The sequence below is a fragment of the Bombina bombina genome, chromosome 6 (assembly GCF_027579735.1).
Source record: "Bombina bombina isolate aBomBom1 chromosome 6, aBomBom1.pri, whole genome shotgun sequence".
NCBI classification, from domain to species: domain Eukaryota; kingdom Metazoa; phylum Chordata; class Amphibia; order Anura; family Bombinatoridae; genus Bombina; species Bombina bombina.
The window spans coordinates 927,768,269-927,790,017 of record NC_069504.1 but is presented as its reverse complement, the minus strand read 5'-3'; the positions used below and the strand labels follow the sequence as shown (position 1 = coordinate 927,790,017).

At 36.3% G+C, this 21,749-nt stretch overlaps 1 protein-coding gene across 1 annotated transcript in view; it reads right to left on the bottom strand.

The window, feature by feature from the left end:
- The window catches only part of SLIT3 (slit guidance ligand 3), an 890,559-nt gene that overhangs the window by 359,706 nt on the left and 509,104 nt on the right, over positions 1-21,749 (bottom strand). Inside the window, exon 5 of the mRNA XM_053718567.1 lies at positions 7,089-7,160. Coding sequence (XP_053574542.1) covers positions 7,089-7,160 — 72 coding nt within the window. The remainder of the gene's footprint in view (positions 1-7,088; positions 7,161-21,749) is intronic.

Below are 21,749 nucleotides of genomic sequence, written 5' to 3'. Positions count from 1 at the left end.
GCTCGACTTAAGAGGGGCTTATAATCTGATCAGGATCAAAGAAGGACACGAGTGGCTAACGGCATTTAGGACCAGGTACGGTCTATTCGAATATCTTGTAATGCCGTTTGGCCTTTGCAATGCCCCTGCCACTTTTCAGTTCTTCATCAACGATGTCTTCCGTGATCTCCTGGATAATATGTCTTGTTATTTATCTGGACGATATACTCATCTATTCCAGAACTCATGAAGATCATGTGAGGCATGTCAGACAGGTCCTTGCACGTCTCAGAGCACATAAACTCTACGCTAAACTGGAGAAATGTAATTTTCATACAACCCAGGTTTCTTTTCTAGGATATGATATATCCCCATCTGGAATTCAAATGCAGAAAGAAAAAGTTGAAGCTGTTCTGGATTGGCCTGATCTTAAGACCAAAAATGCCCTCCAAAGCTTCCTTGGGTTTTCAAACTATTATAGGAAATTTGTTAAGGGATTTTCTAAAATAGTGAAACCTCTCACGGTTTTAACTGGGTCTACAACATCTTTCTCATGGGGTTTAAAAGCTAAACAAGCTTTCTATTATCTAAAATCCAGATTCACCTCTGCGCCAATTCTTCAATTTCCTAATCCTTCTTACCAATACACCCTGGAAGTTGACTCTTCAGATTTTGCCATTGGAGCCGTTCTCTCTCAACAAAAATCTCAAACTGATCCTCTCCATCCAATTTCATACTTCTCCAAACTTATGTCACCTGCCGAACAGAATTATGCCATTGGCGACAAGGAGTTGTTGGCCATCCGACGCTCTCTTGAACATTGGAGACATCTCCTGGAAGGCACTACTCTACCAATCAATATATTTACAGATCACAAGAACCTTCAATATCTTCAGTCTAATAAAACTTTATCTGCTAGACAGGTTCGTTGGAGCCTGTACTTTGACCGCTTCAATTTTGTTATCATTTACAGACCAGCTAATAAGAACATCAAAGCTGATGCTTTATCTCGTCTACCTGAACGGTCTGTAAATCTATCCGCCAGAAAGGACATCGTCTCTTCACATTGCTTCATAGGTCTCACTACCCCTTTTTTGACTGATCTTCAGAATTACTGCAATGAACAATCAACTCCTCCTGAACCTACTTTAATCAAGACTAATGGTATCTATTACCATGGAGAGAATTTTTTTTACCACCTTCCTTGAGGACAAACGTTATACAGTCCTGCCATGACATTCCCTTAGCAGGACACCCAGGTGTCCAACGAACTCTTGATCTTGTCTCTCGGACTTACTGGTGGCCACTCATGAAATCCACCATTTCAGAATACATTGCCAGCTGTAGGACTTGTATCACCTGTAAACCCGAAAGAAAACCACCTTTTGGGTTGCTTATGCCATTACCAGTTCCCAACAAGCCTTGGCATCATGTATCCATGAATTTCATAGTAGACTTACCACCATCAAAAGGACAAACGACTATACTCGTTGTCATTGATTTATTCACTAAAATGGCACATTTCATTCATTTCCATAAACTCCCTACTTCCTCTGAAACCGCTGCCACATCCACTTCCACATCATCAAATTGCACGGGATTCCTTCCATCTTAACGACTGATAGGGGTACGCAATTCACCTCAAAATTTTGGAGCAAATTATGTGAATTGACCAAGATGGAACATCGCTTTACCACAGCTTTTCATCCGCAAACGAATGGCCAATCGGAAAGGTTGAACCAATAGCTTGAACATTTCCTGAGATGTTATTGTTTCTATCAACAGAATGACTGGATGACATATCTCTCTATGGCAGAATTTGCTTACAATAACCTTTTTTCGCAAATTATGCTTATCACCCCACATTGACTTTCTCAACTCTTCCTTCCTCAGATTCACCTAACATAGATGATCTCCATTTTTCACTTCAGGAGAATTTCAACCACATACAGGACAACATCCGCAAGTCTCAGCAGTCCCAGAAACATTACTATGACCTTCGGAGACGTAAACCTCCCGATTACGCTATAGGTGATTTAGTCTGGCTTTCCACTCGAAACTTGAAACTACAAATACCATCCAAAAAAATGGCCAGTCTTTTCTTAGGTCCGTTCCCTATCCAGAAGGTTGTCAATGCCAACGCTGTCAGATTGAACCTCCCCAGCTCCTTGAGGATACACCCTACATTTCACGTTTCGCTGTTGAAACCTTATACACCCACAAGGGATGGACGGATCCTTCTACCTCCTACAAATCTTCCTCTGGCACCAGATGAGTACGAAGTTGACACCATTTTGGACTCCAGGTTCTACAGGGGTGTTCTTCAGTATTTGGTGAGGTGGAAGAATTATTCCAGTGATGAGGACTCCTGGGAGCCACTCTCCAATCTCAACTAACCTAGACTTCTCTCTCTGTATCATCGTCGCCATCCTGACAGACCTCGTCCTCTCGCTGTGGAATAGCGTCCTTGAGGGGGGGATTCTGTCAGGTTCTGCCTTGTACAAACCCTTTCTCCTCTTAGTTACACCCACAATTCTCTGATTCGTTCCTCCTTCTTTAAGAGAGCAGCTCTCCTTTCACTCCCTGCTCAGTATTGAAGTCACTACACCTGTGAGGATTTCCTACCTGTTTGCTAAAACCTTTCTCTTCGCTGGAGGAAGGATTTCTGAGCCCTTTCTACTTGTTTCAAATTGCTACTTTGAACTACTTAGAACTTGTCACTCTATCATCAGTGGGGTAAGGTACCTTAATATTTGATGTTTACTTTTCGCTGCTTTTCCATTGCCGCAGCTCATACCCCTGTGTGAACTATTGCCTGTCAGCAATCTGCAGCTGAGTTGCGAGTGCAGCGTGATGTCACTTCCGGTCCTGTTCCGGTCTCTGCCAAACCACTCTGACACATTAACGAAGGTACACAGCAACTATTCCTACTCTTACAAATTATTTGCAATGTACTCTACTCAGCTAACATTATCCTATGTACACCTACAGCTTGAACTTACTACCAAGTATTGAACTGTGCATTAGTTTGTTATATTATTCTGGGTTTCTACCTTTAAGCTACTCCAAGTACAGACGCACTGTTGCCTGACTCTTTTCCCTTTCTTATCATTCTTCTGATAGTATCTGAGTGTGATATTATCAGTTAGAAGTCTTCCTCCTTTAGTATCCTACTGAATGAGTATATTCCTAAAGATATATAAATTGTTGAACCACTAGACTGAAGGAATCCTTTTCCAGCAATAGAGGATTCAGACAGTCTGGTGTAACAAATATACATTTACTTTTTTACTGCAGTTGTGTTCCACTCCTTTTTCTGGAAACAGATTCTGATACAAATATAAAATACAAAAAAATAAAATAAAATGTAACTAATATATAAATATTTAGGTACAAAAACTTGTTACTATTGAATGTTTAAAAACATGAAAAACAAAATCCTTTTAGCATATTTGGCAAAACAGGAGGACTCAAACTCACTAGGCTGAAAAAAACACACACACTTCTTATCCAGTGGAGCAAAAACAGACCTATAAAATATATTAACAGGGAGGTTGAAGGGACATTAAACCACACATTTTTTCTTTCATTAATTAAATATAACATTAAATTTAAAACAACTTTCCAATTTACTTATATTATCAATAATATATACACACACACACACACATATATATATATATATATATATATATATATATATATATATATATATATACACACACACACACATATATATATATATATATATATACACACACACACACACACACACACACACACATATATATATATATATATATATATATATATATATATATATATATATATATATATATATATATACACACACACATACTACATAATGGGTCATTAAATAAAGAGACAACAGGAAAGGCTGAGAAGGCAGATTGGACAGAAGGATTATAGTGCACTGTTTCCTTTAATAGTTTATAATCTTCACTTTCTATCACATGTATAAGCGTGCGTGCATGTGTGTGTCAGAGCTGCCCTTCAGAATGCTTTCTATTCATTGTTGTCATGGTTACATTACACATTTTTTTAATTTTGTTTTTGTTTTGCTTATACTAATAATGGGTAGTGCATTAGTCCCTAATTTATGCATTGACTCCATATTTATATTCATTGACGTTAAATTAAAAAATAAATATATTTATATATAATGAAGGCTTTCATTCTCATCGCTTTTACTTTATATTGTGAAATCTTACATTGATTTTTAATTTATTGAAGAACAAACCAATCTACCTGCTTTTATCAGGCAACCAAATTATTATGTAACATATACACGGCTAGATTACAAGTGGCACAATAAAGTTAGCGTGGGTCATGATAAGCAATATCACAACCGTGCTAACTTGTGCATGTATTACAAGTAAATGGGTTAGCGCAAATGAAAACCTAGGGGACGATTTATCAATGTGTGGCGGACATGATCCGCTGTAGCGGATCATGTCCGCCAGACATTGCTGAATGCCGATAGCATAAGCTGTCTGCATTTAACATTGCACAAGCAGTTCTGGTGAACTGCTAGTGCAATGCCGCCGGCCAATCGGCCGCTAGCAGGGGGTGTCAATCAACACGATCGTACATGATCGGGCGGATTGTAGACCGCAGCCTCAGAGGAGGCATATGAGTTAAGGAGCAGCGGTCTTAAGACCGCTGCTTCTTAACTCCTGTTTCTGGCGAGCCTGAAGGCTTGCACAGAAACAGATACATTAGGGGTCATTTGGGGATTGATAAATAAGCCCCCTAGTGTAAAGTGTAAGGGGTAAAAAAAAAAAAAAAATTGAACCAAGCACAACATAAATACATTAAAATAAAGTGTTACACTCATATATACAATATCTTATACAAAATATTCATATAAATATTATAATATTTTCTAAGGGTTAAAAGGTATATGGTATATAACAAGGTGTTTGACTGGAAAGGGCTATTATGTATTTATGTATGTATATACATACATATATACACATATGAACACTTATATATACATTTATATACATATATACAAACATATATATTCCCAGACAAATAAACATACAAATTAATATTTATTCAATTTTAATACTTTTTATTATGTTTTGCTATGTTTTATTGTAAATCTTTCACATCCCAATGTTCTTCACATAGAAAAAAATGTTCTTTGTATTTTAAATCTATCTATCTATATATCTATCTGTCCGTCTGTCTGTCATTAGCTATCTGTATATATCTGCTTTAGTGCAGTTAGTCTAACACAATGGCGGGTTAATGCACAAGCGATAAGTACTGGTTTTTTTCTTAAAGTGCTGAAATTAGAGTGCATTGTGTATTGCTTGCATGCTTACTTTTTACTTTGAACTTGTAATACGCGTGCTTTCCCGCGTTAAAAGTTTACTTTCAGCAGTGTTAGCGTTGCGAGTGGAAAAAAAATAATTAGTGCACCACTTGTAATCTGGCTCATAATCAGTTCAATAGCCATAAAAATGTCAAATAGAATGATTGTAGCTTTGCATATCATGTAGTGTAGTACTCAACCATCATTTTACAGGCATGGGCAGTTTTAACATGCAAGAAACCATGTGGACAATATAGAATATATGTAAAATGTAAGGCTCTATTATGGCTGATACTTCTTCCAAGAATCAATTAGAATAGGCAAATGACTCTAGATCAGTTTAAACAGCTCAAATTTGTTATATTCTCTTGTTATTCTTTGTTGAAAACTAAACCTAGGTAGGCTCATATGCTAATTTGTAAGCCCTTGAAGGATATCTCTTATCATAGTGCATTTTGACAGTTTTTCACAGCTAGATGGTACTATTTCATGTGTTCCATATAGATAACATTGTGCTCACCCCCGTGGAATTATTTATGAATCAGCACTAATTGGTTAAAATGCAAGTCTGTCAAAAGAACTGAAATAAGGGGGCAGTTCGCAGAGGCATAGATACAAGGTAATCACAGAGGTAAAAAGTGTATTAATATAACTGTGTTGGTTATGCAAAACTGGGGAATTGGTAATAAAGGGATTATCTAGGGATTTTTTTAAACAATAAAAATTCTGGATTAGATTGTCCCTTTAAGCTATGCATGTTTACTGATTTTGTTTGTTCTATGCAAATGCAAAATGTTTGCAGAACATTCCTTTGCTTCTTATTGAAATAAAAAAAGTTTTACATTTCAATATATACAATATAACAATTAACAGATTAAAAATGAAACCTACAAATTAAATGTAACATTAAATTATTAAGAAGCAAAGAATATTAATTTTTATGTTGAAATTGTAAGTGTTCAAATGGAATATGCAAATGTTAAATTCAAGCTAATGAGATGCAAGACTGTTTAAAATTAAATAAATACATAAATAAATAAATATGAAATTGTTTCTCCCTTAATGTGTTTTCAATTACTTTTTTACCAGCTGCAGAGTATAAAATTTATGAGATTTGCTTTTTTAAGGCTTATTTGTGTAAATTAATTATCTGATTTTATGTTTTGAAGCCACAACATAATAAAATGGGTTGAGCTTGTAGGTATATTCAGATCACATTACTTTATCACATTGTGTACATATACTTGCTTCTTTATCTTATATCTGTCCGCAAACCAATCACCAATACTTGGAGAGAACAATAAAAAAATTAACATTGTATTACCTTATCTCTTCTATAACCCACTGGGAGTGTAATTTCTTCTACTGGCTGTGTTTACACAGCTTGGCCTTGAGGCCAAAAACTTTCAGGATGGGTGGGGATACCACAGGCTAAATAAACAAATTCAAATGCCAATATAAGGTTAATGGAAATACTTATAAACAATTTAATACACTCCATTGGGAACAAATTAAAGGGGAGACATTTTTTAAGTAAACTGTCCCTTTAAACAAATGTCAAGGACAAATGTTCATTCTGCAACTTAAATGTCACACTGAGTAATTTGCCCATTACTACTTTTCTTCTGTTTGCAAAATAAATTATACAATTGGATGTGGCTGGTACCTTAATTTTCAATAAAGGTAGCAACTCTACCCCAGGTTTAAATTGAAAAAGCTAAATCAGTGCCACAGAAAAATAAAGGAAGAAACTAAAAGTACTTACAAATTCTTTACATCAGTTATTCCTCGAAAAGCCTTCCTAGGTAGTCCTTGTATCTGGTTTTCACTGAGGTCTCTAAAAAAAAGAAGAAATGTGTTATACAAACATATATGGAATCATAATACAATTCTGCTTCTATTGATCTTGATTGTGTATAAAAACACTTGTATATCATTCATAGACTCAGTAGAGATACTGAGCTCTGTATAAAAAGGGTATCCTTCCTATCTGATAGACTGGTGACTTGTGGACCACATACAGCTTTCTGCAATAGATTTTGCAATTCCTGCAGAAAAACAGAACTAAGTGTTTGTACCGTAGCTGTGTGGCCCCAGGAAAAAGCAGTACTAAAAATGTGTGTTTGGGACTTCTGCTGGCTGGGCAAACAAGGAAACCAGAAACTTATAGGGAGAGGAGAACAACATATAGAGGGTACTCTGCAACCTTACATAAATATGGCTTTGTGCCACTGGACATTTTTAGGAATTATATTATTTGTGCATTCTGTAGGCATATCTTTATATGCCACCCTTAAAAGAGACAGTCTAGTCAAAATTAAACTTTCATAATTCAAATAAGGCATGCGATTTCAAACAACTTTCCAATTTACTTTTATCATCAAGTTGGCTTTGTTCTCTTGATATTTTTTTGAAAGCTTAATCTAGGTAGGCTCAAACTGATATCTAAACCGTTGAAAACCACCTCTTATTTCAGGGCATTTAGACAGTTTTTAACAGTTAGACAGTGCTAGTTGATGTGTGCCATGTAGACAACATTGTGCTCACTCCAGTGAAATTATTAAGGAGTCAACACTGACTGGCTAAAATGCATGTCTGTCAAAAAAACTAAAATAAGGGTGCAGTCTGCAGAGGCTTAGATACAAGGTAATCACAGAGGTAAAAAGTATATTAATATAACAGAGTTTTTTTTATGTAAAACTGGGGAATGGGTAATAAAGGAATTATCTATCTTTTTAAACAATAACAATTTTCAAGTAGACTTCCATTTAAGGCTTTCAAACTTTTGCTCTGCAGCCCCAAGTGTAAGAAGATGGTCATCATTGAACTGGAGTAACTGACTTTGGCATTCAAAATCAACAGATTACCCATGTAGGGTATGACTGAATATACAGATTAACTCTTATAGGATTTGTATAAATAATTATCTTATGATTTTTAAAGCTGTCATTGTATGTTCATCTTCACAACTTATGCATTTTTTTTTACAAGCACAATAAAATTATGTGAATTCCATATTCCTTTACTAAAACAAGATTTCAGATTGGGAAAGAGAAAAAGGAATCCTACAGGATACCTCAATATTTGTGAATGGTGGATGTATTATCCTATGTTTTACTATGTACTTAGCCTAATCCTATTTATGACTAATCTCTATAAAAAAAACAACAGTCTCAGCTTTTGTGATTGCATATTGTGGTGGCTGAATGAATGACATGGTCTCAGTTCATTCCCTTGTAACATTTCCTTTTAAAACCATGATGCATCATGCTTGCATAATCTAATGATCATTCTGGTGTGCAGTGAGTATTTTCACAAAGGCGTCAGCTGTCATCTAAAGCCAAATTATGCCCCTAGCTCCAGTTTCATCCCTCCAAACAACTCACTCAGGAAAAGGACCTTGTCAAGAGATCCATTGAACTTCTCAGAATAAAGTATTCAATTTCATTTTAAATGTGCATGATCCTTCTCTCTGTGTACACTAAATAAATTCGAGCAACCATTCTAGTCCATTCAGATGCCAAAATACTCTGTTAGTTTTGCATGTTAGTTTTCTTTTTTAAAATACAGATTTATTTAATGAAGCCTAATTTTTTATCAAATACAGAAGTACTGAAATAAGTTGACTCTACTATAGCAGATCTAGACAGTGTTATACAGCCCACATGTGTTACTGTTGCACCTCCAAAATTCCAATGTGTTTTAGTTCTCTACATGTAGTAAGAAGAATGGTAAATATGGGAGAATGGGGATTTAAAATAAAAGCAAAGCTAGAGAATAGGTTGCAGAAGATGAGGCCCAAATTGCACCCTTGATATTTATCTGTGTGGTCAGCTTTTTGCAACCTCAAGAGAAATATATGATGATATTTTCCTCCCCTGGTAATATTTAGGAATTTTGATATCTGTTTGATATAAGGATGGCGTCTGGCAGTCTTTGGGCAGTAAATAAAGTAGTCCTAGGTTGTGTTATACAATTTAAAAGAGTATGGATGATCTTTTAAAGAGAAACATACATAAATATAGAAAGTAGGGACAGCAAGACTGAGCTACCAAATTGGGACTTTCCTGTAATTAGCAGAAAGATAATATGTAGCTCAGCTTTCAATAGCCACGGTAAGTCAAAATTAATTTTATTCAGCTTTTTATGAGCCAGTCATATAGAATTAATAACCTGCTACAGCTAACAAATAAAAATCTACAAAAAATCAACAAATATAAAATCTACAAAATCTGTTATATCACAGTATCCACCTTCATCTATCCATTGGTAACCCATAGTAATAACATAACTGTACCTAACCCGTCTATTCTTTATGACAATCTGCTTATAAATGTTGTTCATTTTACTTTCTATTGAGACATTGTCCTCTGGCTCCCAACACTTTGGCTATAAATCTCTCAGACTTTATATTGATTTCATAAATACTTCTAGCTGGCTGACAGATTGGCAGCTTTAATGCCATTACTGATGCAACAAAGACAAAAGTTCAGGGATGTGTGCTTTTTTGTGTAACAGTCTCCTTTGTAATTATAAAGATGGCTTATGTTACTCTGATATCTTATTCATACTAATATCCCCATTAATCACTCATTTCATATGGCAAATAAACATGCAGAATAGGAAACAGACCAGATCCACTGAGAAGAGTTATTCTAGAAAGTGCCTACGTTTTTAAATGATGCTTTAAATGCACATGGTATGACAGGACTAAAATTGTACAGAATTACATTATTTACACAAGTGAGGTGTGATTAAATAAATGCCACCTTGTGTTATGCTGGCCCAACAGCATACAAAAGAAGAAGAAAAAAATCACAAAGTAAGTACTAATGCACTCATATTAATAAACTTTGTGCACATTGTAAAACCGATATCAGGAATCTATGGGAGGATAACAATGCAGTAGGTGGGGTTTGGGTGCAAAGTGGTATGGTTTGGGCAGTCTGGGTGTGGTTTGGCATTTAGTAGCGAGGCTCACAGACATATACAAGTCAGCCTTGCTACTGATCATATCTCCAGAAATTTCATAAAATAGCTTAGGCAGAAGGTTATCACAGGTCAGTTCAGGGCTGACCCACTTCTTAGACCACTGCAAGGATTTTATAACATAAATCATTTTACCTTATTGACAATATATATATAGACACAGTCCTAAAGACAAACAGTAGTTTTCTGTTTAAAGATGACTTCTTATGAATAATTTATGACAAAATCTATTGAGAAATAAAAGAACTATATAGATAATTTTGTAAACACGGTACATAGTAGCATGCATAGTGACAAAAAATATATAACAAAGAATATATATCTGTATCTATCTATCTATCTATCTATCTATCTATCTATCTATCTATCTATCATCTATCAATCTATCTATCTTAAAACTGCTAAAGATGACATTTTATTTTGTGTAAACTGTATTCATTTCCTTGCATTCTATTGTTTTGTTATATGGCATGCAGTGAGTTATATATATACAATAAATTATTTTGGATTACAATAAATGATTACTTGCAAAAGTAAAATATACCCCTCCTTCATGTTAACTTATATAAAACGTACTGCCTATTAGGTGTAGCAGACAATGGATATTGGTGTATAACTGTACAAGAGCAACACAATATATTGCTATTCACCAAGTAAGGGATAAGTGAGTATCTTTTCACCTATCCCATGAACATAATAAATAATAGCAATATACTGATACTATTGTAAATTGTTGCATTTTACATATCCAATCAGCTCTATCACCAGCTGCTTGTTAGTAACGGCTCAGGATCTAGCTCACAAATTAACCCTATACAGTGGTTCAAGAGCTTTTTACAACATATATCCTTATAACTTTCCTCATTTTCTTTCATGATTCAGATAGAGACTGCAATTTTAAAAAACTTTCTTTTTTACTTATATAATCTATTTTTCTTTGTTCTCATGAAAAGCATAGCCAGGTAAGCTCAGAAGCAGTAATGCCCTACTGGGAACAAGCTGCTGATCGAAGGATACACATATATACCTCTTGTCATTGGCTTACATGGTGTGCTCAGCTAGCTCTCTCTGCTGCTCCTTCAACAAAAGGATACTAAGAGAATTAAGCAAATATAATAATAGAAGTAAATTGGAAAGAAAATGTTTGGACTTCAATTCCCTTTAAGATTGATATTCTTAATTGTCCTTTGAATTTCTTTATAAGCCTTCCTAGACATTTTTGATCACATTACAAGTTGGGCAATGCATGTTATTTTGCTCTTGTCCTTGTACAATCAATTTGACTCAATGTGGTACTAGAGGTTCTTGGTTAAAATGTTTCACCAAAGCATTATTGATGCTCTTGACAAACATTTAGCATGGACTATACTTTCAATTGCAAATGCAAAAGTTGTGGTAGCGTGCTCGTATTGAAGTTGCCAGTTGTGTTTTACATTGATTCGCAATCTAAAATAAAGTATAAGACAAGGTGGGTGGGAAGGGAAAGAATAATGGTTGTACTTGTATATGTTTATATATACAAATATATTTTGACGTTATCCAACATGAATCATTTTAGATTTTTAGATTGTAAGCTCCCACGGGAAAGGGGCCCTCAATTCCTTCTGTATTTGTTTGATAAATTTTGTCCTGTCTCTTAAAAATATTGTATCATCATTGTACTTTTATCTTTTGTACCTTTCAACATCGCTGCAGTATTTGTTGGCGCTTTTCTAAACTAAGTATAATAATAATTTTACTATGGGCTCTAATAGAAATATATTACCTGAGGAAAATTAAAATGTCTTTACACATAAACGATATCTGACATAATTAATGTAGCACTCACCATAATCGCACAATAATTATTAACAACTGACTTGTAATTTGAGCACAATAAGGAAGTGCTATGGATTGCACACACGTGATATTAGTGTTCCATACCAATTGCATTTTTGTGCTCATCTTGTAATCCAGCCCTTTGTTTTTAATATACTTAATACAGCTAATGTTTTTCTTTCTATCTCCTCTTAAATACCAATAGATACAACTATAATGCATATAAGTTATTCAAAGTAATATCCAAATATTGAAAAGTAAAAAAGTTTTATGTTTTAGAACACAATTTGAAAAGACTTGTAAAGCAGAAGACTGAATAAAAACAGAATTTATGTTTACCTGATAAATTACTTTCTCCAACGGTGTGTCCGGTCCACGGCGTCATCCTTACTTGTGGGATATTCTCCTCCCCAACAGGAAATGGCAAAGAGCCCAGCAAAGCTGGTCACATGATCCCTCCTAGGCTCCGCCTACCCCAGTCATTCGACCGACGTTAAGGAGGAATATTTGCATAGGAGAAACCATATGATACCGTGGTGACTGTAGTTAAAGAAAATAAATTATCAGACCTGATTAAAAAAACCAGGGCGGGCCGTGGACCGGACACACCGTTGGAGAAAGTAATTTATCAGGTAAACATAAATTCTGTTTTCTCCAACATAGGTGTGTCCGGTCCACGGCGTCATCCTTACTTGTGGGAACCAATACCAAAGCTTTAGGACACGGATGAAGGGAGGGAGCAAATCAGGTCACCTAAATGGAAGGCACCACGGCTTGCAAAACCTTTCTCCCAAAAATAGCCTCAGAAGAAGCAAAAGTATCAAACTTGTAAAATTTGGTAAAAGTGTGCAGTGAAGACCAAGTCGCTGCCCTACATATCTGATCAACAGAAGCCTCGTTCTTGAAGGCCCATGTGGAAGCCACAGCCCTAGTGGAATGAGCTGTGATTCTTTCGGGAGGCTGCCGTCCGGCAGTCTCGTAAGCCAATCTGATGATGCTTTTAATCCAAAAAGAGAGAGAGGTAGAAGTTGCTTTTTGACCTCTCCTTTTACCAGAATAAACAACAAACAAGGAAGATGTTTGTCTAAAATCCTTTGTAGCATCTAAATAGAATTTTAGAGCGCGAACAACATCCAAATTGTGCAACAAACGTTCCTTCTTTGAAACTGGTTTCGGACACAGAGAAGGTACGATAATCTCCTGGTTAATGTTTTTGTTAGAAACAACTTTTGGAAGAAAACCAGGCTTAGTACGTAAAACCACCTTATCTGCATGGAACACCAGATAAGGAGGAGAACACTGCAGAGCAGATAATTCTGAAACTCTTCTAGCAGAAGAGATTGCAACTAAAAACAAAACTTTCCAAGATAATAACTTAATATCAACGGAATGTAAGGGTTCAAACGGAACCCCCTGAAGAACTGAAAGAACTAAATTGAGACTCCAAGGAGGAGTCAAAGGTTTGTAAACAGGCTTAATTCTAACCAGAGCCTGAACAAAGGCTTGAACATCTGGCACAGCTGCCAGCTTTTTGTGAAGTAACACAGACAAGGCAGAAATCTGTCCCTTCAGGGAACTTGCAGATAATCCTTTTTCCAATCCTTCTTGAAGGAAGGATAGAATCTTAGGAATCTTAACCTTGTCCCAAGGGAATCCTTTAGATTCACACCAACAGATATATTTTTTCCAAATTTTGTGGTAAATTTTTCTAGTTACAGGCTTTCTGGCCTGAACAAGAGTATCGATAACAGAATCTGAGAACCCTCGCTTCGATAAAATCAAGCGTTCAATCTCCAAGCAGTCAGCTGGAGTGAAACCAGGTTCGGATGTTCGAACGGACCCTGAACAAGAAGGTCTCGTCTCAAAGGTAGCTTCCAAGGTGGAGCCGATGACATATTCACCAGATCTGCATACCAAGTCCTGCGTGGCCACGCAGGAGCTATCAAGATCACCGACGCCCTCTCCTGATTGATCCTGGCTACCAGCCTGGGGATGAGAGGAAACGGCGGGAACACATAAGCTAGTTTGAAGGTCCAAGGTGCTACTAGTGCATCCACTAGAGCCGCCTTGGGATCCCTGGATCTGGACCCGTAGCAAGGAACTTTGAAGTTCTGACGAGAGGCCATCAGATCCATGTCTGGAATGCCCCACAGCTGAGTGACTTGGGCAAAGATTTCCGGATGGAGTTCCCACTCCCCCGGATGCAATGTCTGACGACTCAGAAAATCCGCTTCCCAATTTTCCACTCCTGGGATGTGGATAGCGGACAGGTGGCAGGAGTGAGACTCCGCCCATAGAATGATTTTGGTCACTTCTTCCATCGCTAGAGAACTCCTTGTTCCCCCCTGATGGTTGATGTACGCAACAGTTGTCATGTTGTCTGATTGAAACCGTATGAACTTGGCCCTCGCTAGCTGAGGCCAAGCCTTGAGAGTATTGAATATCGCTCTCAGTTCCAGAATATTTATCGGTAGAAGAGATTCTTCCCGAGACCAAAGACCCTGAGCTTTCAGGGCTCCCCAGACCGCGCCCCAGCCCATCAGACTGGCGTCGGTCGTGACAATGACCCACTCTGGTCTGCGGAATGTCATCCCTTGTGACAGGTTGTCCAGGGACAGCCACCAACGGAGTGAGTCTCTGGTCCTCTGATTTACTTGTATCTTCGGAGACAAGTCTGTATAATCCCCATTCCACTGACTGAGCATGCACAGTTGTAATGGTCTTAGATGAATGCGCGCAAAAGGAACTATGTCCATTGCCGCTACCATCAACCCGATCACTTCCATGCACTGAGCTATGGAAGGAAGAGGAACGGAATGAAGTATCCGACAAGAGTCTAGAAGCTTTGTTTTTCTGGCCTCTGTCAGAAATATCCTCATTTCTAAGGAGTCTATTATTGTTCCCAAGAAGGGAACCCTTGTTGACGGAGATAGAGAACTCTTTTCCACGTTCACTTTCCATCCGTGAGATCTGAGAAAGGCCAGGACGATGTCCGTGTGAGCCTTTGCTTGAGGAAGGGACGACGCTTGAATCAGAATGTCGTCCAAGTAAGGTACTACAGCAATGCCCCTTGGTCTTAGCACAGCTAGAAGGGACCCTAGTACCTTTGTGAAAATCCTTGGAGCAGTGGCTAATCCGAAAGGAAGCGCCACGAACTGGTAATGCTTGTCCAGGAATGCGAACCTCAGGAACCGATGATGTTCCTTGTGGATAGGAATATGTAGATACGCATCCTTTAAATCCACCGTGGTCATGAATTGACCTTCCTGGATGGAAGGAAGAATAGTTCGAATGGTTTCCATCTTGAACGATGGAACCTTGAGAAACTTGTTTAAGATCTTGAGATCTAAGATTGGTCTGAACGTTCCCTCTTTTTTGGGAACTATGAACAGATTGGAGTAGAACCCCATCCCTTGTTCTCTTAATGGAACAGGATGAATCACTCCCATTTTTAACAGGTCTTCTACACAATGTAAGAATGCCTGTCTTTTTATGTGGTCTAAAGACAACTGAGACCTGTGGAACCTCCCCCTTGGGGGAAGTCCCTTGAATTCCAGAAGATAACCTTGGGAGACTATTTCTAGCGCCCAAGGATCCAGAACATCTCTTGCCCAAGCCTGAGCGAAGAGAGAGAGTCTGCCCCCCACCAGATCCGGTCCCGGATCGGGGGCCAACTTTTCATGCAGTCTTGGTAGCAGTGGCAGGTTTCTTGGCCTGCTTTCCCTTGTTCCAGCCTTGCATTGGTCTCCAAGCTGGCTTGGCTTGAGAAGTATTACCCTCTTGCTTAGAGGACGTAGCACCTCGGGCTGGTCCGTTTCTACGAAAGGGACGAAAAGTAGGTTTATTTTTTGCCTTGAAAGGCCGATCCTGAGGAAGGGCGTGGCCCTTACCCCCAGTGATATCAGAGATAATCTCTTTCAAGTCAGGGCCAAACAGCGTTTTCCCCTTGAAAGGAATGTTAAGTAGCTTGTTCTTGGAAGACGCATCAGCCGACCAAGATTTCAACCAAAGCGCTCTGCGCGCCACAATAGCAAACCCAGAATTCTTAGCCGCTAACCTAGCCAATTGCAAAGTGGCGTCTAGGGTGAAAGAATTAGCCAATTTGAGAGCATTGATTCTGTCCATAATCTCCTCATAAGGAGGAGAATCACTATCGACCGCCTTTATCAGCTCATCGAACCAGAAACATGCGGCTGTAGCGACAGGGACAATGCATGCAATTGGTTGTAGAAGGTAACCCTGCTGAACAAACATCTTTTTAAGCAAACCTTCTAATTTTTTATCCATAGGATCTTTGAAAGCACAACTATCCTTTATGGGTATAGTGGTGCGTTTGTTTAAAGTGGAAACCGCCCCCTCGACCTTGGGGACTGTCTGCCATAAGTCCTTTCTAGGGTCGACCAAAGGAAACAATTTTTTAAATATGGGGGGAGGGACAAAAGGAATACCGGGCCTTTCCCATTCTTTATTAACAATGTCCGCCTCCCGCTTGGGTATAGGAAAAGCTTCTGGGAGCCCCGGCACCTCTAGGAACTTGTCCATTTTACATAGTTTCTCTGGGATGACCAACTTGTCACAATCATCCAGAGTGGATAATACCTCCTTAAGCAGAATGCGGAGATGTTCCAACTTAAATTTAAATGCAATCACATCAGGTTCAGCCTGTTGAGAAATGTTCCCTGAATCAGTAATTTCTCCCTCAGACAAAACTTCCCTGGCCCCATCAGACTGGGTTAGGGGCCCTTCAGAGATATTAGTATCAGCGTTGCCATGCTCTTCAGTATCTAAAACAGAGCAGCCGCGCTTACGCTGACAAGTGTTCATTTGGGCTAAAATGTTTTTGACAGAATTATCCATTACAGCCGTTAATTGTTGCATAGTAAGGAGTATTGGCGCGCTAGATGTACTAGGGGCCTCCTGAGTGGGCAAGACTCGTGTAGACGAAGGAGGGAATGATGCAGTACCATGCTTACTCCCCTCACTTGAGGAATCATCTTGGGCATCATTGTCATTATCACATAAATCACATTTATTTAAATGAATAGGAATTCTGGCTTCCCCACATTCAGAACACAGTCTATCTGATAGTTCAGACATGTTAAACAGGCATAAACTTGATAACAAAGTACAAAAAACGTTTTAAAATAAAACCGTTACTGTCACTTTAAATTTTAAACTGAACACACTAAAAAACTCTAAGCCATCTCCGTGGAGATGTTGCCTGTACAACGGCAAAGAGAATGACTGGGGTAGGCGGAGCCTAGGAGGGATCATGTGACCAGCTTTGCTGGGCTCTTTGCCATTTCCTGTTGGGGAGGAGAATATCCCACAAGTAAGGATGACGCCGTGGACCGGACACACCTATGTTGGAGAAATGTAACAAATACACCAACACAGAAAATAGATACACAGATCTATTAGATGACAATAACCTTGTGTTTTGGGATATTACAGTTTCACTCTAGAGATTTTGTTGTAGAAAGATGAATGTATCCTTTAAAGATCATTTATTATTTTAAAAATAAATATACACATGATATGCCATATGCTCTATAATAATGTCAGGTCACTGTAATAATGCAGAGAAGTAAATTAAATGTAAAGTTGTTTTAAGTTAATAGCACTATATCCAATTTAACCAAAACAATTAAAGGGACATAATACTCAAATTATTTCTATTCTGTATATGAAAATTTACCAAATGGATTAAAAGATATATTTGAATCAGGACCCCCACCCCCCAAAGAATTGTAATGCATGTTGAAAATGTTTTATTAGAGAACATTTTCAAGAACAATGTCCCTTAAATATAGGAGTGGAGCTGCAAAGGAACTTATCCTTAACATACAGAGAGAGAGTAAGAGAGAGAGAGAGCAAGAGAGAGAGAGAGAGAGAGTAAGAGAGAGAGAGAGAGTAAGAGAGCGAAAGAGAGAAATATTATAGTATATTTCTGACAAACATGGTGCATAATGAATCTGAAGACTGACCTGTCAGCAGAGCAAACTTGGTAGCAAGACAGACAAACATTTCACTCAGTCAAAAGGCTTGATCAGCCCTGACAGCAAATGAAATAGCTCTGTTCTTAGGAAGCATTTCAGTTTTATCTTGTCATCCAGATACCAGTTTGAGCATCAGCACAATATAGTATATACACAGTATATTTATGAATCGTGGAAGAAATTTTTGGGGTTTTATGTCCATTTACAGAGTAAAATTTTGTAAGTAATCCTTTATTGTAATCTAGAATTGTTTATACATATAACTTACTGCATGCTGTTTACCAAAATACTAAAATGCAAGTAAGTGAATACAGGTCAGTTTACTATAAATAAAACATAATCTTTAGTAGTTTTAACACACACACACACAAACAAATAAATATATGTATATATATATATATATATATGCAGTGTATGCATGTATATCTATCTATAAATGTGCAGATATATTGTAGTTACATACCTTTTTTGTGTATGTACCTGCTTATAAAAAACAACATGAAATTATACAAAATTTACTCAAAAAACTGCAATTCCCTATGTTCTGAGCATACCCAGTCGCAATAAAATCCCCAAATCAACCCATTAGGCTATAATGACAAGAACACAGTGTAATATAAATGTTTCTGAGGTACATACAAATAAGCAGAAGTAATACATAATCCATATACACTAGTCTGTACGAAGTTCCTTGTATAGAGAAATCCGTAATATACAGACTATAAAGTAACTATAATAAGGAAGGGGAGAATACAGTCCTCACAAATGTCAAAAATCAAGTGCAGATCAGACTTATTTGTTTTGAGATTATTTATTTACAAAATGTTTTACCAGGAAAAAATACATTAACATTTCTCTTGTTTTCAAGTATGTCTTGGGATTTGCCAGCAATATATTACATATTGTACAAATAGTTACATTTTTACATAGCTATACGCAGAAACAAGGTAGGTCTTTTTTACAATTTACAGTCTTTACAAGATTTGTTTGTAAAGAGAGATTTTTCTTTTCAAGGATCTCAGGTTGCAGGAGGATTTGGTGCTTTCCTGGGAGGTTATTCCACAGATCAGGAGCATTAGATGTACAGCACCATTAAGATGATTTCACAGTTTTGTCTATCTATCTATCTATCTAATTATCTATCACCTATCTATTAATCTATCATCTATCTATCTATTAATCTATCTATTTATCTATCTATCTATTAATGTAGCATCTATCTATCTAATTATCTATCACCTATCTATTAATCTATCATATATCAATCTTTCTATCTATCTATTAATATATCATCTATCTATTAATCTATCATCTATCTATCATCTATCTATCTGTCATATATCATCTATCTATTAATCTATTATTTATCTATCTATCTATCTATCTATCTATCTATCTATCTATCTATCTGTCTGTCCACCCCATATATCATCCTCACTGCTTGATAGAAAGTCAGTTTCTCCCAACACCAAAGACAAAACTCACATCATTACATTTAAGGTTATATAAATTTAATAAATATGGAAATACATATATTAGACATTACAGAGTAATCTACTTTTTCAAATATGAATACGCAATGCAATATAATTGTAGCATAATATTTAGTAAAAACAAATTAATTGTATTAAAAAGAGATAAATTATATATTGTTGTTGATTTCATGTAATGGATAAAACCCTGTTACACATTGTATTACCTCCTAATATAGAAAATAGTAATCTGTTAATTTCATGCAAATTAAAATTTAGACTTTCCCCTAGGTTAATTGATTTTATCATTTAGTAGATAATCTTTTATTTTCACTCGTGCTTTGCATAAAATACATCATTTTCTGAATTGATATTGTCACTCCAGTAACATATATGACATTGACTCAGAAGAAAGTCATGCTCATTATCTGTAAGTGCTTTGCTTTCAAAAGAAATCCTTCGTGCAGTGTCTGAAGCAAGACATTTGCTGATTAATTCTAATAAAGGGCTTCTCTTACTCTTAGAATATTTAACATTTTCAATATAGGGTAGAAGGTATTTTTCCTTGAATTGAGAAACATTATTTTTGTTTATGCTGTAACCATGCTAAAGGATTTCAAAAGAAATATGCTTACTTACACATGTGCAATGAATTTTAAATGTAAGAATACAAACAGGTTGCATGCAATATGATTATAAAATACAACATATTCAATTCTTCATACAAATACACTTTTTTTCCAACATGATAACAAATTTAATATTTCACAATGAACTTATTGCATTTAAGTATTAGAGGTTTGGTATATATTTTGTTCTCTAAGAATAAAGCATATTATAGAATTTATATTCAGTATTCAATGTTATTTATATTAACCACATGAAAAAAAGAATTACCAAATAAAAATCAATTTTTTTTAAAAACAATCATAAAAATGAAAGAAGATAATATTTGCATATTTTTTAAATGCTATGCATATGGCTCGAAGTAAAAATAAAATAAAAATCCTTATGCCATATCCATTCTGAAATTGATAAAAAACGGAGTATAATAATAATGTTATAATATATGTTAAAGCCAAAATGGAACAGAATACTGCACTTATTCATTATTTAAAATATTAACTATAATATTTACTGTCTTAATCTCAAACTGAAATACATTTTTAGAACAGATGGCAGATGCCATACTGTATTTGTCATTGATTTGCAATACCATTTTAATAATAAAAAAAAACCAAGAAGAACTATCTATGATGTAAAATATTTTCTGTAATTTCTTTTGTGGATATTTTTAATGATTTATTTATCTATTGTTGTGTGTTTTCACTACTGTCATTCAATCTGCAGACAAGTTTCTGGATAATGTTTTGCCTTAATCTTGAACCTGTCATTCATCATTACGATTCTCTACACGCTTATAATTTCTCAAAAGTGCAGAAGCAGCCACCCAGTGCAACTGCCCATTTTCAATCCCTGATTCACTCAACTGTCCCCACTCTCCTCTATAGATCAAATTCAATGTTACTAATTTTATTTCCGGCAAATTATATTTTCTTAAACTTTGGAACAAGAAGATAAAATTAGTTACTCAATATCACAGTGAAGGTTGACAATGTATGATAAGTCCTACTTGCCCTCAAAGTTTTAAAAGTCCTTGTATATACCAATATACTAAAGGACTAAAGTTTATTTGTTAAAAAAATAAATGTTACAAATAACTTAGAAAACCTAATGCATTTACTCAGTATTTTAAAATAACTCTCCTATCAGTAGTGTCAATGTTGCCTGGATGAGTTAATGATTTTGAATGACAGCTTTAGTGATACAAGTAGGAAATCAATAAATTCTTTTATTTTTTTAAACATGGCTCATTCATTGCAAAAATAATACTTTTAAACAAAGTCCCTAGTATTGCACATCCGTATTAACCTAACAATAGTTAATCTTCCAAAATGACTTTATAGCTTTGGATTTAAACTCTGGTTAAATTTTCTATCCATCTTGTATGATAAGACCGTGACAAATGGCCTAACATTCTGCTTAAGATGTTAAGCTAGATGTGACAAATTGCTTACCAAATTCCAGCAAGAAAAATATCAACAAGATCTACAGCAGGTACACTTTGAAGATGTGAGCTATTTGGCC